The sequence below is a fragment of the Parasteatoda tepidariorum genome, chromosome 1 (genome assembly GCF_982258835.1).
Source record: "Parasteatoda tepidariorum strain Cologne lab strain chromosome 1, Ptep-v5.0, whole genome shotgun sequence".
Taxonomy (NCBI): Eukaryota; Metazoa; Arthropoda; class Arachnida; order Araneae; family Theridiidae; genus Parasteatoda; species Parasteatoda tepidariorum.
In genome coordinates, this window is record NC_141755.1 from 74,671,571 (window position 1) to 74,693,212 (window position 21,642).

At 31.6% G+C, this 21,642-nt stretch overlaps 1 protein-coding gene across 2 annotated transcripts in view; it reads right to left on the reverse strand.

Annotated features, from left to right (window-relative positions):
* LOC107442863 (uncharacterized) overlaps positions 1-21,642 on the reverse strand; it is a 63,539-nt gene that overhangs the window by 18,232 nt on the left and 23,665 nt on the right. For both annotated transcript variants that reach the window (XM_016056527.4, XM_016056537.4), the window contains exons 12-20: positions 19,299-19,454; positions 16,466-16,606; positions 15,362-15,520; positions 12,931-13,056; positions 10,201-10,341; positions 8,670-8,855; positions 6,934-7,071; positions 2,413-2,538; positions 803-934 (exon numbers count right to left, since the gene is read on the reverse strand). In XM_016056527.4, coding sequence (XP_015912013.2) covers positions 803-934; positions 2,413-2,538; positions 6,934-7,071; positions 8,670-8,855; positions 10,201-10,341; positions 12,931-13,056; positions 15,362-15,520; positions 16,466-16,606; positions 19,299-19,454 — 1,305 coding nt within the window. The remainder of the gene's footprint in view (positions 1-802; positions 935-2,412; positions 2,539-6,933; positions 7,072-8,669; positions 8,856-10,200; positions 10,342-12,930; positions 13,057-15,361; positions 15,521-16,465; positions 16,607-19,298; positions 19,455-21,642) is intronic.

Consider the following 21,642-nt stretch of genomic DNA (forward strand, 5'->3'; position numbering starts at 1 on the left):
TGATGGACCGCAGTGAATTTTTACTATGTTATCGCAAGGCAATGAAATAGTGAGCATTTCAATTAAGTGATAGCATTGCGATTTGAACACCATATACTATGGTAGAAAAAACGATGAAATGGCGTGTATATTTTGTAAATAGTCCTTAAACTATTATTTGACACATTGTTGATAAAGAATTATTATTTACTTCAAATAATGCTTAATAAACTAATCCTTAATGTGTATTTACCTTGAGTTGACTAAATGAACATTTTAATTTGAAAAGCACATTTTTCCTTAAGACGAAATTTCAGAACTTTGCAAAAGTAACAAAAGGTATTATTATTATTAGTTTTGGAAACTCCCTCCGAAGTAAAGCTCTCTTTTTTGACGATTCAACAATCCTTGAGCTGTATTTCGTCAATTTTGAGAACCATTTCGTCACGAAACCATGTGATTTCGTGAACGAACACGAACTCTAAAATAAAGTATGAAAACATTTCCTCAACTCAGAATCTCATCGCACAACATTGTGGGAGATTGTCAATTGACGAGATTGAATTGAGAATTGAATTGATTGCTGACGAAACTAGAATGAAGGCTAAACGATCGAAACTAGAATGATGAAATATTTCTTAACTTTTTACAAAATTCGATCGATAGTTATTTCGTAACTTTGACGAAATGTTGTCGAGGATCAAATACTAGGAAAGGCAGTTTCGTGAAATTTGAGCATCCATTCTTTACAGTGAAGCCTTAATTTAATGCGACATATACATTTATTTTATATATGAAATAATTCATCAATTAAATCTCTTACCAGCGCAAGTCTTGTCATCATTTCCAGCACGAAATCCTTCGTTACAGTTGCACTTGTAAGATCCCTGCGTGTTGATACACTCTGAGTGACTGGCACAAATCTGTCCGCGGAATCTGGTACATTCATCAATATCTGAAATCCAGTTAACATTATGGTACATACATGAAGGATGCATTAATCAATAATAATAAAAGGAATAGTTAACCCTGTGTCCTTATATCTCTCTCTTATCTAACACCAGAGCGTGTCTCTTACTCCAGAACTGTTGGTACTAGAGTCGTAAAATTGAGATAGCAGTTGAAAAGGAAAATTTTAGAAATTGTACCGAAAGATTTTTTAAAATTTTTGAATTATTTTTCTCATTGGTTTAGCATCAGTCATTGTAATAAATTAAAGAGTAGACCATTATGTTTTTTTTTAAATATTAAAAAGACATTACCAGTGATATTTGATGTTACTAACTGTATTTAATCAAAAAGGACACAAAGTAATCAAGAAGTTGCATATTCCTTAAAATTCTGAGATTTATTCTAGGCTTTTTTCACATAAAAAAATCAGTTTCTCTTTATTATTAAATGGAAAAATAGTGTGTAGCAAGAAACTTCCGGTACAATTTTGTTTAGGAATTCAACGCTTTTTTGGAGGGTTGAAATTTAATTTTTTTTATTCGTTACATCAGGTCAAGGCTGAACTTGATTGTAATCGTCTGTTTATAATAGAGATGTTTCAGCAAGTGGCTGAGCTACATCTCTGGTGTGGTTTAAATCAGTCGTCATTATTTAGCAGTTATGAACGGCAACAAATTGTTTGCACTATTTCGATTGGAAGATTCGTATTTCCATCTGAATAGAAAAGCATTCCTTTTGGTTGCTCTGTAAAAAAAAATTGATCATTGGTGGATTTTCAGCGGACATGCGCAGTCTGAAAAACATAGTCCCAGCGACTGGTGGTGAGATTGATGAGTTTTTTAGAGTTATTTAAGTGTATACATTTTGAAATTTTTTTTATTCTATTCCTAAATTAAAACGCGCTAATTTAAAAATTGGTGCACTTTTTTTTTTTATAAATCCAGGTCATTCAAAATTAATTTATTGAAAAAGACTCACGTGTATATACATTTTTCCTATTCGGTGGCAAAGAAAGTCGGAACGATGTAAATTTCTGAATTAAAATTCTCTTCTTAACGTGAGTTACGAAAAGTAAAAACAAACTGAGCTTTAAGTTTGGGAAAAATTTAAGGGTTTAAAGTGAATGATTCATATTAACAAATGAAGTGTTCGATATTATGTTTTTATTGTGCTTATGCAGGTTCAGTTGTAATAAATTCATTCTTTGAAAAATGAGTATTAATCTCGCTGTATAGCTTTTTAAGTATAATAAAAAAAACTGAGGGCATTTAAAAAAGCATTGATGACAGTTACGAGAGAAGCAACATTTAAAGAATGCTTAGGAGACGTGCCCGCCATTCATGCTGTTTTTCATAAAACATAATTATTGTTTTGTTTCGCATGCTTGTGAATGTCGATTGTATCTTAGGAGGTTATTTTGAATTTAAAGAATGAATTTGAAGATGCAGATATGTATTTATGGTCATGTAGATAATAAATTACCTTCGCATACTCGTTGGGTGTTGAGAGAATATCCTCTTGGACATTCGCAAATGTAACCACCTGGGCGATTGCGGCATGTCTGTTGCTGGTCACATTCTGCTAATCCACGTACACATTCATCGATATCTACAAATAACATGATTCAGAATCAAAAATTGTTAACAATCAAAATCATTGATGTCATTGGAATATTTTCGTTTTAACAAAATTAACAACCAGATGTGCTACCAATGGTTTAAAATGAAATCAGCTAATTAAAAATGAAATTTGCAATAAAGAATATCGCTTTTAATGTTAAAAGACTAAAAAAAATAACGTTATAAACAAAAATTCAAATTTTAATTTTAAATTCAACTTAAGACATAAAGTGCCAGTTATAAGATTGAAAGAATAAGTATTGCATTCTTTTTCTTTCAGATGATTTATGGCTCTTCGGTATTAAAAAACTTATGCAGTTGATTAAGATTTCACAACTTTTTATTAAAATGTTTAAAAAATAAAAAATAAGCTTTACCAACAGTTTCGAAATAATTGATAACAGTAGTTTTTTAATAGACTGAGCAAATATATTAAAAAACAGCCTATTTGAATTATACAGACTTTTTCTAAGAGGCGTGTTAGTCCTTCTCTTAATTGTACTTTCTTTTCACTTTTTCCACTGTTATTATATTTAAATGTACAGTCATCAGGGAAAAAAAATCGAGTTGGAAGAATTTGAATAGAGTTTGGCTGAAACATAAAAATTTAATTTACTGCGATACACTCTTATTTGTTCGAAGGACAGCCCCTTTTGCTAATTATGTAACTGAAGACTATAATATAACTATGCTAATTAATCAGTATAGACGATAACAATAAGGCAGAGAGACGTAATTTCTCTAAATTTACATTACTCTTTTCGGATTGAAATTTCTGAATCAGAAAACACGGTGTAAAGCCACGTTCCGTAATCTAAAGTCACAACAGTTGAGTCAGGAAAAGTCACAACAGTTGAGTCAGGATTACTACTGCAAACTACTTTTTTTACTTTTTGCTATTTTGTCAAATCTCTGATTGCAGTTATCAAAAATATTTTGCATAAGTTCGTGGTCTGCAGAGCATAAAGACATTATAAAACCTGCTGCTTTTCCTGCTGAAATATCAGTTTTCACTAATTTCACTCATTCAATATGAAAGTTCTTGTGTAAAACCTAGAGTCGTATGCCAGTTTCCCTGAAGAACTTCCCCGAATGAGAAATAATACGCTGTTTAATCAAGGAAAATTACCGGCAGTGAATTAGTTATAAATTTTAGCTATTTATTTTAAAAAGGATCCAAAATGCTTAGAATTTCAGTGTAAAATGCGAACGAAATCAGTAAAATTCTTCACGAAAAAAAAATTAGTAAAAAGGTCTCTCATTCTTAAAATTTTATTTCTTAAATTCTTTTAAATTGATATCATTTAAATGTTGAAGTTTAAAATTACATAAGTTTTAAATTACATAACTGAAAGTCTACACAAGCTATACGCAAGATTTAAATATGATTATAAATTATTATCGTTAACAGAATAATTATAACAAATTATCGTTAACAAAATTATTATAAATTATTATCGTTAACATATTAATTATAACAAATTATCGTTAACAATATTATTATAAATTATTAGCATTAAAATTATTATAAAATTATTATAAATTACATCATTATTATAAATTACATCATTATTATAAATTAATTGAAAACAATTATTAATAATAGTTTTGTTAAAAATTGCATTTGGGTATAAGAGTTTTATAAATATGTGTAAAAATATTTTGTTTCGTGCAAATTAGTTTCAGGCTAAGTGCAGAAAGTAAAAAATTGCAGAACGTTTAGGTGCCCAATCAAATTGTTGAGATCTTATCTTCTAATGTGGGATCATTTCACACTGAATCATATTATCATATCTCATCATACCTTCCAATTCCAGTTGGGGTCATAAATTAGAATCTTATGAATTTAATTGTGCCTGAATGATTGCTTATTACTTGTTACTAATTATACTTATTATTCAATTTATGTTAATTAATAATACTAATTAGTTAAGATAATTAACCTCTTCACTACTGAAGTATAAAGGAATATAGCAAAGAAAAAATTAACAGTTCCGAATTTCTATTTTTCTGCCATAAATCATAATAAGATAAGCAAAATATGAATTATACTGCCATATTTATTTCTAAAGTCTTCTTAATGATTTGGCAATTTATATTTTATTTTGATTTATTTATTCTAACTGTAACTTCATCTTTATTTATTTTTCTTATATGAGGGAGCATCATTACTAAGTCTTACTCTATGCATTTAGAAATTGCGTTTGTTTGTCATTAATTTTTCTTTGCATTTACATTTCAATTTTTCTAATTGATTTTCTTATTTGTTTATCCATTATAGAGCCTCGGGGCTCTGTCAGTTTTTGGTATTACCACTGACAACAGAAAGGCTCCTGTGTGTTGGCAGACAATGTGTCCTTTGAAGAAGTGCTGTCTTGCTAACACACATATTCTATAAATTTTTTCGCTTTCTGCTAAAATAGTATTTCCGACATTCTAAATTAAAATAAAACAAATTTGGTTTTAGCTGCTATAAGCGATTTTCCATTTTGATTTTAAATGTTATTTACTTATCTTGTCTTTTTCTGAATTTGTAAATCAGTTTCATTCTTTGATTAGTCTACCAAGGGGGGGGGGGCTAATTATTTCAGGTACTCATGCTATGAACCTCAGGTTTTAACTAAGCAAATTAATACAAATATTTCAAATGCTAAATTGCACCTAAAGTAGGAACAAATATGCATAATGTTATATATTTTGGTCCATTTAGATACAAGAACAAACAGATTTATAAAAAATTTTAGAATTTTTTTAAAAAAAAATGCGATACGTGCATGTATTTGTAAGCAATACCAATGCTTACAAATACATGCCTGAAAAGTTAGTTTCAAAACTATTTTAATTATGCAAGTCAAGCAAAATAAATAATTATTGAAAAGAATTTGACATCAACTTTAAAAAAAAAAATTCATTCGTGAGGATAAAATTTTAAAATTATGAAAATTGAGATTAAAATTTAAAAACCACAAAAAGTAAAACTTATTAAATACATGTAGGCATATCTTTTATAAAACAATTAATTAAAGTATACATAAAATTTTACTAAATGGATATAAAATTGGATACTCATAATACTATGAGATTTCACTTGATTAATAAGCTGTTATAAATTTTGCCATACGTACCAAGGTGAACCTGCACATACCATGCATAAGTGCATAAGTGAACCTGCATAAGTGCATAAGTGAACCTGCATAAGTGAACCATGCATAAGTGAACCTGCATACGTGAACCTGCATATTCTCGACTGTTTTATTTTTAAATATTAAGTAAATTCAAAATTAAAATGGACCCGGATATAGCGCCCTTTTTCGAAAATCACTTCTGTTTAAATGGATTTCTACCTAAGCAACTCACACCGAAGAGCCATTACATTATGACCACTCTCCATCTATAGCAATGGGCTGGCCCAGGTTTTCCTGGTTTCTCGCCCAAAAACAATGTTTTCATGGGGCACATTACGACCCATAGCACATTAGGACCATAAAACAATCCCTGACGTTTGTAGGCTACTTGAACATAGTTGCAGACCAGGTTCACCCGTTCATGGCAACAGTTTTTCCTGCAGGGGATGGTGTTTAACAACAGGATAATGCACCATGTCATAAGGGTCGAATCGTCGAGGAACTTTCCAGTGACTTTCAAGTCATGTCTTGGCCCCCAAATTCACCTGACCTTAATCCAATAGAACATTTGTGGTCCTACTTGGAAAACCAAATTCGTGCTGCCACGCTACCCCCTCGCAATGTGAGGGAATTGCTGGACCAGTTGGTGAGCGCTTGGTACCAGATACCTCAGACTACCTATCAGCTCCTTGTGGAATCAATGCCACGGTGGGTGCTAGCAGTTTTGAGGGCTGAAGGTGGCCCTACATGTTATTAGCTGGTAGCAGGGTGGTCATAATGTAATGGCTCTTCGGTGTACATGTTCTGCATTTATTGCGGAATCCGCAGAAAAGCTTAAATATCCACTAATGTTTCAGTGAAGGCAAAACTATAGATTTTCTTACGACGTGTTTTTAGAAGCTAAGAAGTGAAGGTCCACACATATGTGGACCGAGGTGATGAAAAGGTTAAGATAAGATTGAACGGTTATGATTTCATCATAAAGCGTGGAATTCAAATCCAATGTGTTGTCAACGATTAATATGCAGCGCGCGTTTTTTTTCCTGATTTATTTGCATAGTTCTCAATAGCAATGTGAGATCTAACTCAATCATTAAAAAAAAAAAAAAAAAAAAAAAAAATATATATATATATATATATCTATATATCTATATATATATATATATATATATATATATATATATATATATATATATATATATATATATATATATATATATATATACGTGTGTATATTCTGAATTTGAAAGATAACATACCAACGCACTGGTCCCCTTGTTCATTGAGTTCATAACCTGCTTCACAATTGATAAGATTTTGGCACCGATAAGAACCTACGGTGTTGACGCATCGCTGATAAGTGCGACAGGCATGTCCCCGAATGCATTCATTCACATCTGCAAGACAGCACAAATTTGCTGTATTTTTCATAGTAAAAAAAAGAGTTTCTGACTAAGAGTGTAAAAAGAACATTTATTTAAGGAGGCACTAGGCCTTAAAACTAACTTTTGAAACAAGAAAGCCAGTTTTTTACTGTGTGAACTCTACGTACAAATTTTATTGAGCAGGTAAAATATCTAAGTACTCGAATTCTTAATCTTTTGCGTAGCCTTTCACAGTCTATTGCATGCGAATAGAAAAGTTCTAAACAGTATTTCTTGATATTTTTTTTAAAGTTACCCGAGCAAATTGACTCGAAATCTTTATTGGTTCATTTGAAATTTAAAATGTAAAATTGAAGCTTACATTGTTTACAAGAAGTATAAATATATAGATTTTTGTTAATAAAGTCTTTTTTTAGAAGGATGTAAAGTAGAATGAGTAGAAGTGCGATGATGTCGGATTAGAAGTTTTAGATTACATATGTGAATACCTACAAAAGCACGTAAAATTTAATTATAAAATTTATTGCAAAAAAATTATTAAAAAAATTGAAAATTTCCAAAGAAATTCATCGAAAATTTTTTTTTAATAAAAAAATACGTAACAGAATGTGGTAATCCACTGCACTACTAGTGTAAATAATGTAATTTCTGATATACAGTTTAAATTGGAAGTCAACCAATGAATATTTTAAGTTACGCGTTCTTCTAATTTGAAAAATGTTATCGATATTTTACCTGCTTTTATAAATTTGAAAACGTCATTTTAAGGTATTAAGAAATATTAAAAAAAAAAAAGGATTTTTAAGAAAGTCCTGAAATGATTTCTGAGACATTTAACAGAATACACTTGTTTAGGGTGGTTTCCTCTGCACGTAGGGTTTGCATTAAACGACTCGCATCTTTTAAGAAATGTAACAAAATTCATCTTCGGAATTCATGTAGAATTCATACAGAATAATAGAAATCATCTGGTTTCTGTTGCTCGTAGGATCTGTTCCCATTGAGTTATTGCCTAAATTTAATTAAATGACAAATTCTGACTTTTAAAGAGTGTTTTCATGCGTGTCTCCATTTTGTAAAAGAAAATATCCTACGGGCATTGCTTATAAAATAAATAATTTGAAAGTTTTAAAGCTTTTAATAAAATGGATGGAAATTGACAGGTTTCTTTGAGAAATAATTTTTACAACATCAGTAATCCAAATAGATTAAATATAATCAAAAATATGTCGAAACAATGCAAAAGCAACGATTCATTTTTAATTTTTTTCATTTAAATATTTCTCGCTTTTTAAATTTTATTTATTCGTAAACAATGACTTTTTATTTATTGTATGATCAATAAAAATACCAAGAAATTCATGCTTTTTTTTAAAAAAAACAAGCTCATTAGTGTTACTCTAATATGTATCGCTAGATAATAAATAAATTAAGCGAAATTTAGAAGTATTTCCTTATAAATATAGCTGTTAACATCAGAAATACGTTGAAATACTTGCAAAACTAAAATAAAAATGTTTTTTTATTTATTTAATTCTGTGCGTCATCATAATTTTTAATGATGGCGGTTTTTAGTGTAGTTTCAGATATATTTGCATTATTTGCCTCACCTATGCAGTTTCCATCGTCATCATGTTCCATTCCAGTTCCGCAAATGACCACTTTACACGTGCCATCCGATAACAGCTTCTGACCAGCTGGACATTTACTTCTGTCGCATCTGAAAGAACCTGCTGTATTACGACACACGAATCCATTTCCACAATTGTGGTTACCCAACGTGCACTCATCATCATCTAGAAAAGAAATAATTTTGAGCAGCACGAATATAATTAGGAATATGAATTTCATGTATGCCGCTAGTTCATATTGTATTCACTTATTCTCCATTTTATTTTAATTTATATTTTGTTTGCTTACACTCTGTTAGTTTTTATTCATTTTTTAAATACTGTTGATCGGAATTATTTATTTTTTCTTTGGGTAATGACGGGCACTTGTGTCTATTTCCCATTGGCCTCAGAAATGCCAGAATTGCTACTCTCTTATCGTTACCCAGTGAGCACCTATGGCTAAGCCACGGCCGTGGAGTAGCGTCGGCTACGTCATACAACCACAAACCCGTTTATAGGGCGGGTAACATTCACACAATTACACAGAAGAAAGGACATAGAGCACAGAGAGAGAAAGATACATCCATGCCCTGAGCGGGATTCGAACCCGCAACCATCGGCTCCGCAGTCAGGCACGCTAACTACTCGGCCACCTGGTCGGCTTGATCTGAATTATAATTTTATTAATTTATATCAGGCGTGACCAACAGTTTTTTTGTAACGAAAGCTGATGTCTGAAAAAAAAATTATTTTGCATGCCACCTAAAAATGTACTAAAATACTGTAAAATATAAAAACTGGGGTTCGATCCCAGTGCCCGCTTGAAGCCCACTTAGCTTCAGATCAATTGGTACTAGCTTGTGCTGACCATATTTTATTTTATAATCGTCGTCGAACAGCCGATGCAATTTTGAGTTTACGACTACCAATGTTCAATTCCCCAGCCTTGTAATTTTGAACCCGATCCAGAAGACAAGGGAACTTCTGGATCAAGAATTGGGAGAAATTTGCCTTCGTGGTGGACTTTCCATCTCGGAGACTCTTTGTGGAGGAAGTAATCCGCATTTGTGTTTCATGAAGAAAAAAAGTACGAAAACCTCCAACAGTTAGTCTGACGGTAAGGGGACTCTAATTCATGGTCCATCTACCACTGAGGAAATTTTTCGTTAGCACTGTGGTCACTATGGATCTGCTGACCCACATTCACGCCGTTGGTCCCGAAATTGTGAAGCCTTAACCTCCTTGGCCCACAACGAACTGTTTCAAGAATCCTTTACTTTACTATAAAATGCAAGCAGGGGCAAATCTTGTGAATAGACGGATTATGGGATATGAAACTCCTAGTTAAATATTTTCATGGATAATTTATAGACTGACAATTCAATTATTAAAGCAAAAAGCGGAGTGCGTTATTTTTTCATGAAAGTATGGGTCAGGGATATTAAAAAAAATTATCGATAAAATTAAACAAGAGTTGAAAATTTTTTGTATTTTTAATTAAAGTTTATGCAATCTAAATGTTCGTTACCTTCACAATGATTGGTAGCAGCGTTTAAAGTATATCCAGTACCACAACTTGTAACTCGTACGCACGTGAAAGAACCAATCGTGTTGTCACACCGTTGACTGTGCGCACATGAATGCAATTCTAACTGGCATTCATTTACATCTGAAAGACAAAGTGATTAAGGGTATAAAAAAGTTAGGATTAGAATCGTGATAAAAAAAGTTAAGCTAAATTGTCAGAAGACAATTATGATTGTTATTTACGAAATAAATAACAGTTTCAACTGGTATTATATTGTCAATTAAAAATTGAGGCGAAAGAAATCGACATGCTTCGTACGCTCAAAGCAAGGCACCCATTATTAAGACACATCAACACTTAAAAGACGTAACAGATTTTTTCATTAACGGTATGGGGGTCTTGTTTTGAGAGCGTGAGATATGTCAACTGTTCTTATTTCAATTATTGAAACTAAAGAAGTTTTTCCATTGACTAGTACAGTGTGTCCCAAACTTATGACTTTTGTTAACCCTTTCTAAATTTTTCATAACTCTGTGTACCACTAATAAAAAAAGAATGCATTTTTTACTATAAAAAACTGCACAAAAGTTAAAAATTATAACTGGCTGTTGACACCACTAATTATTAACTGTTAACTCTGCAAAAATAGCCAATAGAAAAATACGTAGTCACGAATTTTCATGGCTAGCTTTGCTTTTAAATAAAATTTATTGAAATTTTCGTTTGTTGCAAGATATTTCGCATAAGAACGCGTACCCCCGATAAACTGTTCCCGTTACCCTTGGGGGTACGCGTAGCACACTTTGGGAAACACTGGACTAGTATATACATAGTTTTTTGGGACTTTTCATTTGATAGTAACTGCTTGTTCAGAAAACGCCAATTGACTTTTGTCAGAAACTTAACAAAAGTTAGTTTTAGAAATATACTAGATTTTTTTTATAAATTATTATAATTTTTAGAAATGTTTGAGTATTATGAGATAAAAATAAATTAAAAACATTTCCAATTCCCTACATTATTGAATCACCACATATTATCCAATAAGAAACTAGATTCGAATAAAAAATATTGAAATTTTTTTTTTACCAAATTGAAGCTCATGTTTCGATTTTAAGCTGAAACTGTCATTGCTAGCTTGGTTATGTAACAGTCTTAAAATTTAAAGAGCTATATTAATTAAGCATTATTTCCAGTTAGAAATTTAACTTAATCAAATTTAATTTAAATTAACTTAAATCAGTAAAAATATGTCAGTAATTTTTTTTCTCAATATATCACAAATTTGTTTTATTTTCAAAACAAGTTGCAAACGGATGCAATCGCTTTTCTTTAAAGGAAATATTTTTGAGCCATATGCAGAAAAAAAAGATAATTAAAGTCGAAAAATTAATAAATAAAAAAAATAAATAAATAAATAAAAATAAATAAATAAATAAATAAATAAATGAAATAAAATAAGTGAAAATAAAATGAAATAAAGGGAAATGAAACAAATTAAAATAAAATAAAATGAAATAAAGTAAAGTAAAATAAAATAAAATAAAACAAGAGAAAAAATATATATAATAAATGAAAGAAAAAGAAGATGAGCAAGTTAACATCGCTATTAAACAAACATTGTGATCAAAATATTTATGCCTAAATTGTCTGCTTTTTAATGAACTCAGATTATGATATAGATATTCGGATTCATCATTGTAAATAAATTGATTACAATTATGTATAACTACTTAATATGAGGATTTTCTCTCTTTATAGTATCTAACTGTGTAAAAACTTGTCACTCAGTAAGTTATAAATCCTTAATAGTTATTTAGAAATACTAAGTAAAAACCCAGTCTAAGCACACAGTTCAAATTTATCATGCAGTAACTACGGACCATAAATAATTATTAATTAATATAACATTTATTTCCTGTATCCCATATGGGTTTGTAGCGTATCTACCAATACAAAATTACAACTACAATTCACTAGTATATAAGACATATTAACTCGATTCTATGGTGGGGTACCTTTTCATAGATGACGGTTGACATGGTCGATAACAACTACTTGCCTCACATTGGTGACCTTCGGACGTGATGTGAACACGCCTACCTTGGCAAAAACGCCCACTTTGTATGGATACGCCTACTTCATTGGATGGTCCACATTGAATAGTTAACTTGCTACTTGTGACTGCAACATTATCCACCTCCTCGCACTGTTGCTACTCAGTCTCGAGCACACAACGTCAGCCTGCATACACTCGACTGCTAAAGGCAACACAGGAGCGACTACGACCGTGAAGTTAATACACCTCTCACATTCAGCACTCAAGAAGTACGATGATCTTACTATAGCTCTCCCGGCTTCGCACAAGAACAGCAATTATTCAACTAGTGGTATCCAATCATCGAATTCTATCACAGATAAAATTCTGGTGGGGGAGTACTGTAGCGTATCTACCACTACAAAATTACAACTACAATTCACTAGTATATAAGACATGTTAACTCGACTCTATTGTGGGGTACCTTTTCATAGATGACGGTTGACATGGTCTGTAACTACATGCCCCACAGGTTAATCATAAAGATTAACTTTTATCACTTTATGGGTCACAAACAGGAAAACTTAATGAATTGTCCCGATGTAATCTACCCATATGATTTATTCAAAAGAAAGTGCTGCTTTGATACTAGCTAGGGTACATTATGACACATTGTTTTCGCTTGTTATTACCTTTGCATTGTTTAGTGATTGCATCCAATGTATACCCTTGCTGACAAAAGCATTTGTAGCTTCCAAGTGTATTTTCACATTGTTGGTCACTTTTGCATGGTTGGAATATATCACATTCATTCAAATCTAAAATGAAATAAACCAATGTTAATAAAAACTAATAGCTATTTTTAGAAAGTCGTTTGATAAGAACAACCCACCACACTGTTTGAAATTTCTCGGAAAAAATGGTTAAATAACAATTTATTTAATTGTTATTTTACCATATTCATACAAATCACTTAAAAAAACCGTAAATAAGATGGTATTCAAACTAACTGTTAGAAAAACCGTTTAACTGCTTTCACCTAATACGGTTAAACAACCAGAATTTTATCGCACCAACTAGGCTCACTTTATGAAGCCATTTAGTTCCGTACAACTGTGGACGTATTATCGCTGCGAGGGCTAATCCGTTAGTCTCATGACCGATGGAATGGGGGTTTGAATCCCAGCGTTGACATTCCATTACTTCATTTCAACATAGCGTTTCCAGCGTCCTGTACTCCCCAATTTGAGAATCCGGACTATTAGTATAAGATACTCTCATTCACGCATAGATGGCAGCACCATAAACATGCTTGACACAAAAAAGTCTAATATTTCCTTTCTCTTACAATTGGTGAAACAACCACGTAAATTAAATAAACCATATCCAAGGTTCATTTGAAAAAAAAAAAAAAAAAAAAACAAACAAACTCGATCACAATTTAACTCCAATGCCCCTAATCTAACGGAAAGCGTAATTCCAATGTCCAGTTAAATTTATTATTTGCGATTTTGAAACCATGCTAATAGTAAAAAGTTAACAAATTGCTATCGATTATTTTGCGATAATTTTAAAACGAAAATTCTAACAGGGTACACATCCCAAATATTCGCAATGCGTTAAGAATTGGAATTATATTGATGCATTTGAAATAAATAAGAATTTTTCAAAAGTCCCCGAAAACATTTTTACTTCCTAAAACTTAGATTCCTAAAACGCAATTTTCACCAGACTTTTCTCTTCCGTGAAGCATGCTGAAATTAGGGGCCGCAAAATTAATTCCACCAGTAATGTGAATATAAAGCACTATACTACATCTATTTTTGCAACTTAGTCTTTTCTATTCAAATACAGTAAGTAATTGTATTTCAATTAAAAAATTGCCATGCAAAAATTGACAACCATTGATCCTGTAAGTTCAATTCACCCGAACTTGGCATTTCCGTGAATTGAAGCGACGTGACATCACTCATCATATTCTGCATTAATTGTTTTTATAATTATTTATTAACTTTAGGTTTGTTTTAACTACAACTTTAATTCCTACTTTTTAGAATTGGGTATAATATAAAAAAAAACACAACTACTTCTACTTAGTAGGAATAACATTTACCATGACGCAATGCTAAATTCTATGCCACTATCCACATAAATCAATTATTAATCAAAAATCGAATATCAATTACTTTTCTTTATAATCTGCAATAAAATCTGACGAGCAGCTATTTAAACGATCAAACACTTCGTTTGTTTATTTGTGGCTTGAAGTTAGGCTCGCAGAAAATGCCGTTCATAGGTTAAATTTAGTAGGAATTACACAACCTGTGACGTAGGCTATAGTATACCCAAAGTTGCGTTTTTTTTTATATTACACCCAATTGCATTTTAATGTTGTTCTATTATTTGATCTTTGCGTATTTGCATCTTAAATATTTGATGCCGCATTTAAACTAAACTAGTCATGTATAAATTGTAAATAAATGTAAATTATAATTATTTAATGTGTTTATTCTTCAAACCATCCATCACTCTTCAGAATAAACGATTCACCACAACTAGTTGTAATAAATCATAAAATGATTAAAGGTAAAAATTATTTCAACGTTATATCATATTTTTCCTTTTATAACTATCCCGTTTGGCAAAATAGAAAGACGGTTGTAACGATATATCGTGTGTTAGCTTTTGCAGCGATTATATTCTTTTATTTCCACTAACATACACAGACGATAAAAAAAAACATTAATAACAAGTAAAAGTCGTTTGGTTGCTTAGCAACCAGTCAGAGTTGCAGTTATTATGTTCAAAAGAGTTGACAGACGATTTAAAACAATTATTTAAACTAACTGTCCATTGATGTTGCAACATCGTGCTTGGAGAAACGAAATGCAGTTTCAAAGTTGTAACAGTAACTGAGCACGTATTCTATCACATAATAGAACTTCATTTGTCAAGCAGTGCTTGAAAATACTAATATTGAAGCAACATTGTACAAGAGAATTTTTAAATTTTATGTCCCTGAACATAAGCCCAGTAAAAATCCTTAGTTATTGCAAAATTTTCAATGTTAATACTGATCCGTGTAACTTATATTCCTGGTTTCCCTTAAATCATGTTACTTACCTTCACATGTATCTGAAATGGAATTGTACGTGTATCCAGTACCACAGTTAGTGACTCTTTGGTTGGGTCTAGACTGGCATTGGTAGCTACCAACTGTATTGACGCATGTTTGGGATCTTGAATCACAGTCATGATTACCTTCAGAGCATTCGTCCACATCTTGAAGAGGCAAGGAAAAAAAAGTGAGTTTTAATATAATTAGTTTAAAAAGCAATCACGTGATTATGTGTTTAAAAACATATTATAATCTGTTGTATTGTATAAAACTAATTTTTTTCCAGCCAGGTGATTGAATAAAGCATTTTTTCAATTTTTTTAAACTTTATTTATTTGTTTCAATTGCAAAAAAATCACTAATTCTAAGCTATCGCCTCTGAGGATAAGCAACAGTAAGTTATTGCTTACTAAGCGGATAGTAATCCTAATAGCTTACTAAGTGGACTACTATCTGCCTAGCCAAAGAACTCCTCCCGCCACAGTTTAGGAGTATCTGCTGTTGTGGAAACAAGAAAAAGCAGATTTAAAAGAGAGGAATTTTCGATGCTTTCTTATCGATCTGAGTAAAAACCTGCCCTAGATGCTTACACCATATTACTTGAATTAGTTTTACCTTGTAAGTCACTGACAAAGCTCTAGACATGTGGTAAAGGAAGTTATTTAATTAGTCAGTAAATTTATAGTGCGGATTTGAGGAGAACTCCTCCAGACTGAAAGTCTGGGGCTGTCTGCTGCTATGGTAACAAGTGAGAGCACATTTCTAATGAGGGGTGAAATGGAGGAAAGTAGGTGTTGATTGGTTTACTTACGACAATCTACGATAAGATTAAGACAAAACTATTCGCCCTACACCCCTATTCGAAGTGACCTTTCCTCGTAACCATAGTAACCGCCACGATGCGAGACGGATGTCTGGAGGAGTTCTCCTGAAAGCCATACTATAGTTCTAACGATGTGCTTGCTTATGTAATGCTTGCTATTATACTGAAATCAACGAATGTATAATATTCACTTCTGGTTAACACAGAGTCATGCAAAACTTCTCCCTGTGAAAAAATCTCTACGAAATTCGTAGACAGAGCCCTGGATTGGATAAGGATGACTCACCGTCGCACTTGCTTCGTTCCGGTCGCCACCTGTAGCCATGTGGGCACTGAACAATGGGAACGCATCTGTAACTGCCTATGGAATTGATACAGCTTTCAGTAGGAATGCAATCATGACTTTCTTCACGGCATTCATCCACATCTGAATGAGAATAAAAGAAAAATAATTCGTGTTAATTCCTGAAAACCGGAAAATGAACTTTTTGCTACTGCTTAAGAGGACGCCATATCGCGGGAGAAAACTATTTTCCCCCAAATTCTCTTTTACCTCAATAACTAATTTAAAATTTAAAGTATAGAGAAAGAGAGTTCAAGCAAACATAGAGTAAGACACGAAGTTTCGAATATTGAAAAGAAATTTTTAAAATATGAAAATGAATTATGAGAGGATAACTTAGGATTACGCAATGGAAAAGTTCTCGACGAATAATTTGCTTGTATTTCGATATTTTAGAATTTTTTTTCTTCAGTAATTGAATATTTATGACTTACTATACAATTGCCTGAATTCACTTTTTCTTTCCTTCAAATTTTAAATTAGTTATGAAGGTGAAAGAGAGCTTGTGACGTTAAGCTTCTCCCGTGGTATATCATCCTCTTAAGCTTAGACAATAGTTTTTTCTCTCGATACATTTTACTTGTATTGATTCATTAATTCTATGAATCAGCAATGCATTGGTTCCCTGATCCGCGCCGATTCATTGATATAATAACTCGCCGCTTCACTAATTTAGTTTTTTTCTTCGCTCGTCCCATTGAATCATTCATTCATTTATTTACTCACTTCTACACTCATTATAATTACAGGATGATGTCAGACTAATTTGCATAATGAAGTTTTTAGAAGGATGTTGTGTATGGGATATTGGGGAGGTCATTTCCCCCATTTCTCTAAATGGAGATATGAATTTTGGCGTTATGGTTGTTCTGATGAACAAGATCTCAATTTCATCTACATCCAATTCCATTTCAATGTAAAGTGTTATATTATTTTTAATCTGGCGAGTTTTAAAAGGCGAGATGAATATAAATTAATAAATATTTGACAGAAATTATTCCAATTAAGATTTTAAAAAAAAGGCTCTTTCAATTTAATTTATAAAAAGCAAATTTCATACTATTGTTTGAGGATTGTCTGTAAGTTCAGTAAAGGGCTCTTTATTTGCAGTATAAATTTCAAAAATAATAAATGGAAAACATGATTTATTTATTCAGTGTAAATGATAAATGGCTACTTAATAATGATGCTTTTTTCACTATAATAGAGAAAAATTAAGAGCATCTACAGAACTTTATAATGACAGAATTATTATTATTTCATACGATGAGAAGCATCTTTTTCTAAACTGATTTTCTTTTTGATAATTTGATAATTATTTTTCCCCTAGAAAATTGGGCGAATAAAAATCGGACATATAAGCAGTATGTCCGTAGGTAAGGATTATATTTCTAAACTTGAAATTTAATTATTTTCTAAAAATTGAAAACTTGGAATACAATGGACTAAAATAAAATTGTTTGGAAAACTAAAAATGAAATTTTTTAAGTAAAGGAATAGAGAAGGTAATTAAAATTAAACATGCAAGAATTTTAATAGTAGATTAAAAATAAAATTAGTTTTAAAAATGGGAATAAAGTAAAAGTTATATCATCACAACATGATGCATGCATCTGTGGAAGTAGTAGTACATGCAAAATAAAGCAACATGCAAAACAAAGCAACATGCAAAACAAACAACATGCAAAATAAAGCAACATTAAAAAAAAAGTACAAATAAGGAGATGACGGGTTAAGTGGTTTAGTTCTGCCAGTGAGGAATTAGTTTCATTTGCATTTTTCTACAGTATCATCTGTAAGGAAAAAAGAAACAAATGTTAATTTATTAGTAAAGTAGTAAGAAAATGATAAAAAAAATAGAAAATAAAATATTTTTAAATTTACTCATCTCATTTTTAAGAACGATTATTTCCATGAAGAGGATTTCAGTTATTGTTACCCTTTCTCAATTACATTCTTTTTCTTCTAAAAAGGACAACTTTGTTGGACTTTTTAAATTCTCTTCTTGTCTTAAAGTAGAAATTTTTGATTGTAACAAAAATGCCTGCCATTTTTTCTTTTGACAACCACTATCAATATAGTTTTTGCATTTATTAACTTTTTTGTGAGGATTACTATTTAAAGGTTGCGTTCGTGTCTTAAATAGAAGGTATAACTTTTTACATTTCTTTAAATTTGAAGCCTGTTTTCCTTTCCTTTCTTTTTCTTTAATTAAGGAGAAAATATTGCTTCAACTGGAAATTTACAGAAGTATGGAAAGAAGAAAAGAGCAATAAAATTGTAATCCAGACTAAATATTTCAATGACTTTTCCATTTTTTTATAAGACAAAAAATGTTCTAAAAAATAATCTCAATAAATTTAGACGATATGATAAATTTATATAAATTTATGCGCATAAATTTAGATGAATTCAATTTCCATACGTTGCTGCTAGCACCTCAGAGGTACATTTTAAATTTATAACATAAATATTGAAAAAAAATATGAACAGATTTTCGTAGGATTTTGTTTCCTAAAGGAAAATTATTAGGAGAGGGATTTTTTTTCCTATAAAAAAGCCATAAAGGCTATAAGGCCTATAAGAAGAAGGCCGTTCCACAACGGGAACGAGTTCCTTTTCTATATGGGGGCAATAAATGATAACACTTTGGTCTGAACTCTAGCATAAATTTAAAGTATTTTTTTCATACAAAAACTTTGACTAACTAAAACAAACCAAAGATCATTAGCAAACGATAACTTAAAAGTAAAAATAATCATTTTGCTTAACTAACCCTCGCAAGATAAGGTCGTGAGAGAGTACCGTCTTCCAGTAGGGCATGGCCGTAGTGGTGTCGATGATGGGACACACCTGTAGGCACCCCCAACATTCTGACATACCTCTTTGTCTATCATGCATCGATGACGACCCTCCAAGCATTCGTTGATATCTAAATACAACAATAAACCATGGTTAAAAGTGAAATTTCAACACAAAAACTCTTTGAATATACAAAATATTTTAAAACATACTGTTGTGAGAAATTAAGAGAATTTCTAAACTTGGTCCATTATCTCTAGAACTACTGGACCAATTTTAATGAAATTTGATGTGTACAATGCAAAACAAATAACTATTCAACAATTGTAAAACACAGGAATGATCATGCGTAATACTAGTTGGAGTCGGAAGGTATGAAATTGCCACAAGAAATGATAAACTGCCTTATTTCAAGTATGAAATCACGTTGCAAAGCTTGTATATCTGTAAGAGGGGACCATATACCCCGTATCAACCCATTTTTGCTGGGTTTTTTTGTTGTTGTTTATTCTGCAACCGCTGTTACATACCTGCCTACTCCAACGCGTGCTACACACTATCATGCGTGTGTATAACAATTGTTGAATGGTTATTTGTTTTGTACTGTATCAATGTATGTACACATCAAATTTCCTTGAAATCGGTCCAGTAGTTCTAGAGATAATCGACTAAGTCTGCAAATTCTCTTAATTTTTTACACGAGTATACTTTTTTTTTTTTAAGTTGCTAAAACATTTAAAAATGAATAATGTTGTGAAATTCGTCCCCATTTTTTTATTTTATTTATAACCGGCGCTGAACAGATTACCCAATTCTGAGTTTACAACTAGAAATGTTTAATTCCGTAGCTTTGTAATTTTAAACAAAATCCAGAAAACGAGGGATCAAGTATGGAGAGAAATTTGCCTTCGTAAGGTCTTTTTGATGGAACTAACCCGAATTGGCGTTACATGGAGAGGAAAACCACACAAACTTCCCACGGTTAGCTGGATGGCAAAGGGATTCAAATTCATAATTCATCTACCACTGGGAATATTTTATGTCAGCACTGTGGTCTGCACAACTTGGAAGAAGAACCAGCCACTGGTAGGATTCAAATTTGGGTTACCTCATTTGAAGACGAACGATATATATCCTGAACCACCGCTACCCTGATACATATTTAGTACATTGGTAAAAGTGGGGCACAGAAGTTAACTTAAAAAAAAAACTTTTAAAAAGTTAATGAATGTACCTCAAATATTTGAATCGCTTGGAGCAAATGATGATTAGCCTCGTGTTCAAAGGAAAGTATCGCAAATAAGATGTTCTGGGTATCGTGCTTTTATTAAGAGGAAAAACCGGAAACTTGTAAAGTAGGTATTTGGAAACAATACTAAGGAACAGTTTTTGGTGTAAAAAAATATTCATCTTTAGAAAAGTATGTCTACGACCTTAAGTGACCCAAGATTTTCCTTAAATAATTTCTCGGGGGTATTTCTCAAAGCATAAATCGGAAAAATTACATTTAACAAAAAATAATTTCATTTGATTTGACAATTAGAAAATGAGTTCTTTTGTGCTCGCTACAACCAATTTTTTGGCCTGGAAGGTCATATAGGTTAGAGTTATACAATTACGAGATAAATTTCATGATGATCTTTGGCTATTCAGAGAACAAGGGCAAGCATTTTTTTTTTTTTTAAGAATTCATTTTGTTACCCGTGCAAGCCGCCGTGCCGTTCACGGTGGATTGCCACGCTGGAAGTTTTTTGTGACACTCAGAAAATTGGCAGCGGAAACTTTTCCTATGATAAAAATGGCCTTTAAAGTGGCCACTCATCGGAACGGTACCACAAGATATTTGTTGAAATTTGTGAAGATGTCAAAGAAATCTAGAAGGTCATAATGAAATTTCAATTACTGCAAACAAATTTGTAAGATATCAAAATGAAAAAAAATTCTAAGAAGATAACTTAGAATTATGCAATGGGGAAGCTCTCTTCCTACAATTTGCTTGCATTTTGATATTTTGAATTTTTTTTCGGCAATTTAACTTTATGGCCAACTCTAGGTTTGTCTGTTCTTATTTTTTCTATACTTTGAATTTTTTAAATTACTTATGAAGGTAAAAGAGAATTAGCGATTAAAAGTTTCTCTAGCGGTAAGGTGTCTTTTTAAGTTCCAACGTAGCTCCACCATAGGTTTTCCTGTTCCAAAACTTGTAAACTCCCATAAAAGGACAGCATTCTAGGACAGTTGGCTAAGTCAAGAAAAGACTTACATCAAGGTTTCAAAGAACATTCTGAATAAAGCTTTTTGTAAGGCTAGCTGGAAGT